General features: G+C 46.7%; 1 protein-coding gene across 1 annotated transcript in view; it reads right to left on the bottom strand.

Annotated features, from left to right (window-relative positions):
• Positions 1-1,064: 1,064 nt before the first annotated feature.
• The window catches only part of AAGAB (alpha and gamma adaptin binding protein), a 53,082-nt gene continuing 47,111 nt past the window's right edge, over positions 1,065-7,035 (bottom strand). The window contains exons 8-10 of the mRNA XM_039219791.1: positions 3,961-4,065; positions 3,445-3,494; positions 1,065-2,792 (exon numbers count right to left, since the gene is read on the bottom strand). Coding sequence (XP_039075722.1) covers positions 2,715-2,792; positions 3,445-3,494; positions 3,961-4,065 — 233 coding nt within the window. The 3' untranslated portion in view covers positions 1,065-2,714. The remainder of the gene's footprint in view (positions 2,793-3,444; positions 3,495-3,960; positions 4,066-7,035) is intronic.

Here is a 7,035-nt window from a genome sequence, read left to right as displayed (position 1 = left end):
CCACAGCGAACATGTTTATCTCCGCCTCTCCACCGTGGGACCAGGAGGTCAGCCATAGCTCACATTTCACACGTTACAAGTAGTTTGCAGTAACGGCCTGACATGCTCGATGGTCCTTGAACCACATCCCATATTACTCAGCTGTCCAAGTCTAGCGTCCCTGAATCTCTAGCTTCTCTGAATTAGATGTGGCCAAATGTTATAAATAGAGAGAGCAAACTGGTTCTGTCAATCTTCTCATGCTCTGGCAGGATAACATATTTCAAAATTATAAAAATATCTATGTCTTCATCACTCTAAAATTATTACATAACACATGATTTTCGCAGGGGGAGCGAGAAAGTTTATTTCTGTCTATCCCTACCTTCCAACACTCATGGACCTTCAAATGTTGTGATCATATTCAGCACGCTAGCAAATGCAAATCCAAACCAAAATCAAGGGCCTCCTCTGCGCCCAAGTCTGTGTCACCCAAATAGAGAAATGTTGGAGGGAAAAAAAAGCCGAGTCTCTCACTTTAAATCCCAGACAGACAGTCCATAGTAGCTGGCGCTGGCACATACACAGCTCACGTGAGACAGACTGCAACTTCTTCTGCACAATTAGCTCACAATCACTTTTTTTTTAATGTTTATTTTTGAGAGAGAGCGCGCGAGCAGGGGAGAGGCAGAGAGAGAGGGAGACACAGAATCTGAAGCAGGCTCCAGGCTCTGAGCTGTCAGCACAGAGCCCGACGCAGGGCTTGAGCTCACGAACCATGAGAATATGACCTGAGCCGAAGTTGGACGTTTAACCGACTAAGCCGCCCAGGCGCCCCAGTTCATGATCACTGTCAATCTTTATGCAATCACTGCATCTCTTTATCCCCCTGTGCCCTGGCAGGGGCCAACAGCCCCCGAAAGCTGAGGTCTCAAGGTGAGGTGATATTACACATATGCGATGTAGATTCCACGTACCTGTGAGTCTGGCAAACTCATCGATTATTCACTATTTATGCCCCATGTGAAGTGAGGCTTCCCCCATCATATTTCCTACTAAGAAAACAAAACCATGATACACATTAGCAGACTTTATAAATAAATGATATTTTAATCACCTGGCTTCGTTTAATCCACAAAATCACTTTCACGGCTTTTTCAAGTCCGTCTTCCCTAACCATGTCACCTGATGTATTTTCTGGAACCCTCCGTGTTTTAAAAAAAAACATTCTGCCTTTCATTGTGCAACCCCAGAGCCAACTTCCCTTACATTCTTAGTGGCTAATGCAGTCACATCAAAGAAACAATGATGGAATAAGGATCAACTAGAGTCTCAAAGACCTTCGGAATAGTTTAAAAAAAAAAAGAGAGGAGGAGGAGGAGGAGGAGGAGGAGGAGGAGGAAAAACAAGTCACCAAGCAAGGTAAGTGCCAGTGTTGCCGGTCACGGCCCTTCCCTGACCGCTCCCGTCACCGAACCTTCCCCCCTCCGTGGCTGCCCCGGCCCGGAACTGGAGCACTCCACTCCTGCTGCCACTCCTTCACGCGGTGCGCAGAGGGGTCGGAGACTTGTTTCCGCTGGCGACCTAAGGAGTTCACGGTGCACACGAGGCCAGAGGCGGCTCTCGGCCTGCGTGCCGGCACGACCCCGCCCCAGTCCAGAGCCACGGCAGGGACCGCGGCAGTGCAGGCTGGTGGCGTGCATTACAAAGTGTCTACAAAACCAGAAATGGGAATATTTACCGTACTGCCCACTCTTCCTTTGGAGACGATCCCTTTGGGGAGCGGCGCCCCTAGGGCTGGCCCCCTCAGGCCTGCAGTTAACACCAGGTCCTCAGGTATTGGTTGCCTGGCCTTTCACATCCTTTCTCGTCCCGCCCACCCCTCGGTGTCACTATTTTGGCAGTGACCTATTTGGTTCCCAGAGAGAAGGAGGGGAACCGCCCTGTTTTCTGACGTCTTAAGAGCTCTAAGGAAGAAGAGCTTCTTCATGGTTACACTAGTGCGAAAGCTCCGTATGCTGTTTCGCTGGCCCGGATACGGAATTCCTTAAGTTTCTTCCTCTCACCTCCCCCACCCCACTCACCTCCCTGCCTCCCCCAACCAAAGCGACTTGGAGATGGGTTTGCTTTGCCTCATCTGTTACAGTCTAAGAATTCGCCCTGGTTCTTCCACAGCTTCTAGCATGAGCCAGGACACTCTATTACCAACAAAATGCCCAGCAGCAGTTTTCAGCTAGAGACCAAGCTGAGGGCCCCGGACTCTGCCCCCACCTATACGCTATGGCACACATGGAACCTGCGGCAGCTTCCTCGCCTCCCGTCAAAAGCAACACAGCTCAGGGCAGGAAGCTCCCCGAAAGCAGACAATCCAGAAGCTCATGGAAAAGGGGCACCAGCTCCTGATGTGCAGTGATCGAGTGTGGCCACAGGGGACGGCACAGAAAAGGTGGCCTGGGAATGGAGTGGCGGCCTCCTTCTCCAACCTGGGCCAATCACAGGTGCCTCGGGGCCTCGTCTCACTCCTGTTCCTAGAAAAAGCGTATTTCAAAACTTCTCACTCCTCACTTGCCTAAAATCTATGGAGAGAGGACACCCCTACTCTCCGCTACTAAAAACTAAAATTAAGGAGACCTAGAACTAAGTCAGGTGGCCAACGCAACGATGGGAAGTTCGGCAGAACGGAACTGGGCGGGGCAGGGAAGGCTCTCAGGCAGTGATGCCCTAGCACAAATGATTTAGTGCTCTTCATCAGATGAAAGGCCTTCAATTTCATCTCTGTCTCCCCCAATTGCCATCCAGAAGGCTTTGGCCACCTGTGGAGAGAAGCAGGCAACGCGTTTTAGGCAACAGCTACATTTCACCTTGTATCATGCGTCAGTCAATATGCTGAACTGATCAAGACCTAAAATGCTATCCTTGCCCCCCCGCCCTCCAGCAACATGTATGGAAACCCTTGAATACCCTGCCCAGGACTTTTCGACTTCTAGAAATGCATACTAAGGATAAAATCAGAGTTACATACAAAGGTGAAGGGTGTGTAAGGTTATACACAGCTTCACCATTTACAGAAGCAAAAAATGCACATGGCTGCCACATCCAAAAGGGAAATGGATAAATCAGGACACATTCATACAATGAAATACCATAAACCACATACGTTTCCTGCCAAGAGCATGCGTTGCGTTGGTAATAACAAAACAAAACAAAACAGCTAGGAGTTTTCCAGCCCAACAGTTAGGAAGGCAAACATCCGGAGTCTCAATGAAAGTCCCATGCCACTCAACATACGTTTGAAAAACTCTGGTTTGACTACAGCAATTATATTATGACAGCGTAAACATTCAATGTGTTCCAAGTTAACATCCAATGAAAAGTTCACACTAAGTAAAACACAGAAGTCAACAAGGGTGGTGCATAACAACAGCACCGGACCTTTTATAGATAATAAATACCTGATTGTCTCACCTTTTCCGCATGCAACTTTCTTTGCTCGTGAGGAAGCGTCGCCGCCTTGTCTAGGGGGAAAATATATCTTAAGAAATTCATACAAAAGCACAGGAGAGTCTGGAGTGTACGGATGCTCTAACACTAGAAGATGGGAGGTGGGATTCAAAGACAAATGCTTATGGCGTAGTCATTACGGCTGTGAGGGACTTTAAGTCTTCCCGATTTTCCAGATGGGGGTGATGTGAGTAAACTGGCAGGGAGCTTACGGATTCCAGGTTAATGAGACACACTGAAAGAAACCGAGAGAGGCAAGAGAAGAAGGGCAAGTAAGAGGAAAGAGAGTGAAGAAAGAGGAAACTTTTCCCCGGGGAGTTTCTACCAACAGAAGATGACATGGGCCCCCAAGAGCCAAGGCTCTCCAAACGGCTGAGACCAGAGCATGGAACCCAATCAGCGGTTACCAAACAAAATCCTACCGTATAAAACAGAGGAGCACCGTGATGGGAACGTGGCAGACACCACAAATCCAATTACCTTTCATTTCCTTTAACTTTGAAAATAGTCTCTCAAAGTTCTCCAAATCTCCTCCGCCAGTGGTAAGACTGGCTAATTCTTGAATATCCAGATCTAACATGGGATCTGAAAAAAGGATTTGTCACATTAGTTGCCATGTATCACTTACGTATGTGCTAACTACGCACATAAGGCAATCAGTCCTAGCTTTGATGGGGTCATCCCCGGATGAGCAGCCCACGGGCCCCAGCTTTTCTGCTTACGGGGTTTCTGCCTGCCTGGCTGCTCGCGGGCCTTCGCGAATGAGGAATAGCACATTCTAGCCTTACAGCATTACACTGAGGCAGAGAATACGGCTTCATTTTAGAGATGAGAAAACTAGAGCTCTGAGGTGAAGTGACTGGCTCCAAGGTCACAGCTAGTGTGAGCTCGGATTCAGACTTAGGTGTTTCCAACTCTAAAGGCCGCACTCTCCACTGAGGTGCACTGATCAACAGGAAGCGTCTGGAACGTATGCTGTATCTTCCTGTACAACAAATATTTCCGCATCTATTACTGACAACCACCATATCAGGTGCTCAGGACAGACCTCAATGTCTGCAATTTACACAGGGAGAAAGCTAGGAGAAAACGAACTCGTGTGAAATTACAGTGGTAGAGCCAAATCCTAACTATTACTACAAAGCCTTTATGGTTTCCACCACAGCCTGTTACCTCTTCATCAAAATTTATTTTTAATCAGAGTTCTTCCTCATTTTCCACTCCAGGCCAACCACATCTACGATGTCTTCCCTAGCCATCCCTAGATCACAAGTCTCCTTCCCTAGATTTCATTTCACACTTAGTGTTTCGAGAACTGCCTTGACACTGGCATACGCTACTTTGTATTCTGACCTCTCCCCATCACTACTGAAATACCACTATGGTGCGGGAGAGAGGACACCTTGTGTCTACATCACTGAGTGCCTTAATTTATGTAATTCCCTTTCATTTTTGCAACAGCACTGTTAGGAAGAATTTTCTTTTACAGAAGGGGAAACCGAGGCCCATGGAGGCTAAACAAGTTACTCTAGGTCACCTCACCACTACTGACAGAGCCATGATTGGAAGCCAGCTGCCCAGGGCCCCAAGCCCATGACTTTAAGCATCATATTGCAAGGCTTGTCTCTACACTTTTAGGCTGTCAGCTGCTTGCAGACAAGGACACCTGCTAAGTCTTTACATCGACTACAGTGCCATATAGAGAATGTGGTGTTAAAAATGCAATTTGTTTAATAAATTTGCCCTGGACAAATTCCAGCAGACTTTTCATGTGGGCAGTTGACACACGGGGCTGGAGATAACAATCTGGGATTTATCTGTGTACGCGTGGTAACCAAGCATGGTCAGAACCACTTCACGCTTAAATACAGATCTGGCAGAGGAGTTGAGATAAGTGCTGAGGGGCGGCGGTGCGTGAAGGCTGGTAAAGGAGGGTCATCTATGAGAGAAAGACAAGGAATAACCAGAGAAATGGGAAGGAAACCAGGAAATGTGTGGGGTGAGCCAGAAAAAATGTTTCAAAAGGGAACCGATCCACAATACTGAAGATGCCAAGAGGTTAAGATGAGGTCTGGAGAATTCTACTAAAGTTAGTGGCACGGAGGTCGCTGGTGAGCTTTTTCAGCGGCAAATGGGGGCCAGAGCTGAAGAGGTGAGGTAGGTGAGGAATGGAAAGAAGTTCAGTAAAGAGAGGAGGGAGCCGCGGGGCTGACAGGTGTTCTACCTTTGTTGGTTTGGTTTTGCCTTTTTTTCCTTTACTTTTGAAATAATTTCACTAATACCAAAAAGCTGCAAAAATAGTAAGTTCTGTCTTCCTCCCCCAGCATTAACATCATCTATCACTGAAGGACAATTATGGATGTCAAGGAGTTCCTAACGGTAAAGTACTATTAACTACAGACTTCATTCAAACCTTGTCAGTTTTCCCACTAATTTCCTGTTCCAGGATCTTACACAGAATTCAGCTGTCAGATCTCTTTAAGTCTTCTTCAAAGTGTGACAGTTCCTTTAGACTTTTGTCATCTTTCATGACTTTGATACTTTTGAAGAGTACTCATCAGTTATTTTGTGCAATGTCCCTCAATTTGGGTTTGTCTGATGTTTTATTAGACTGAGGCTATTTTAGCATGAAGACCACAAAAGTGATGTGCTCTTTCAGTGCCTCCTATCCGGGGCAGGTATGTCAGTGTGTCTTCTTACTGGTGAGGGTAAAAGTGGTATCCGCTGGGTTTCTCCAGCGGGAAGTTAACTATTATCCTCTTTGTAATAAATAAATATCTTGGGAAAGATACTGTGGAATATGCAAGTGTCCTGTCTTTTCTCAAACTTTCATCTACTAAGTTTAATGTTCATCAGTGGCTCTTGGCCACAACAACTATTATTACTGTGGTGTGTGACTGATATGATTTTTCTTTCCTTCTTTCCTTCTATATTTATCAGAATTCTTCCGTAAGGAAGAACTGCCCTTTCTTCCCTGGTTATTTCTTTGTTCAGTTATTTCCTTTACTAGTATGGATTCAGAGATATTTATTCTATGGATTACAGCCCAATACTAAATTCATTAAAAAAAATTTTTTTTTGATGTTTGCTTATTGAGAGAGAGAGACAGAGCATGAGTCGGGGAGGGGCAGAGAGAGAGGGAGACACAGAATCTGAAACAGGCTCCAGGCTCTGAGCCGTCAGCACAGAGCCCAACGTGGGACTCGAACCCATGAACCGTGAGATCATGACCTGAGCTGAAGTCGGGCACTTAACGGACTGAGCCCCCAGGGCGCCCCTACTAAATTCTTATTTGCTGTTCAAATTGTTCCAGGAAGCTCTTTCAGGTTGATTCCAGTGCCCTTTCAACATGTTCCCTTTTTTTTCCTCCCCTGAGTACCTCCTTAGGTTCTGGCTCCACGAGATGGCTCTAGGTTCATCCTGCATTTTTCCTGTCCCCAACCCTGGAATCAATCCAAGTGACTCTGGATCCTTTTGTTGGAGGATGGTATTTAAAAACCAAGATCTAAATGCTAGGGTGTTGAGGCGCCTGGGTGGCTCAGTCAGTTGAGCATT

The sequence above is a fragment of the Hyaena hyaena genome, unplaced genomic scaffold (genome assembly GCF_003009895.1).
Source record: "Hyaena hyaena isolate Hyena2069 unplaced genomic scaffold, ASM300989v1 scaffold_15, whole genome shotgun sequence".
Taxonomy (NCBI): domain Eukaryota; kingdom Metazoa; phylum Chordata; class Mammalia; order Carnivora; family Hyaenidae; genus Hyaena; species Hyaena hyaena.
This window is presented reverse-complemented; position numbering and strand designations above follow the sequence as displayed.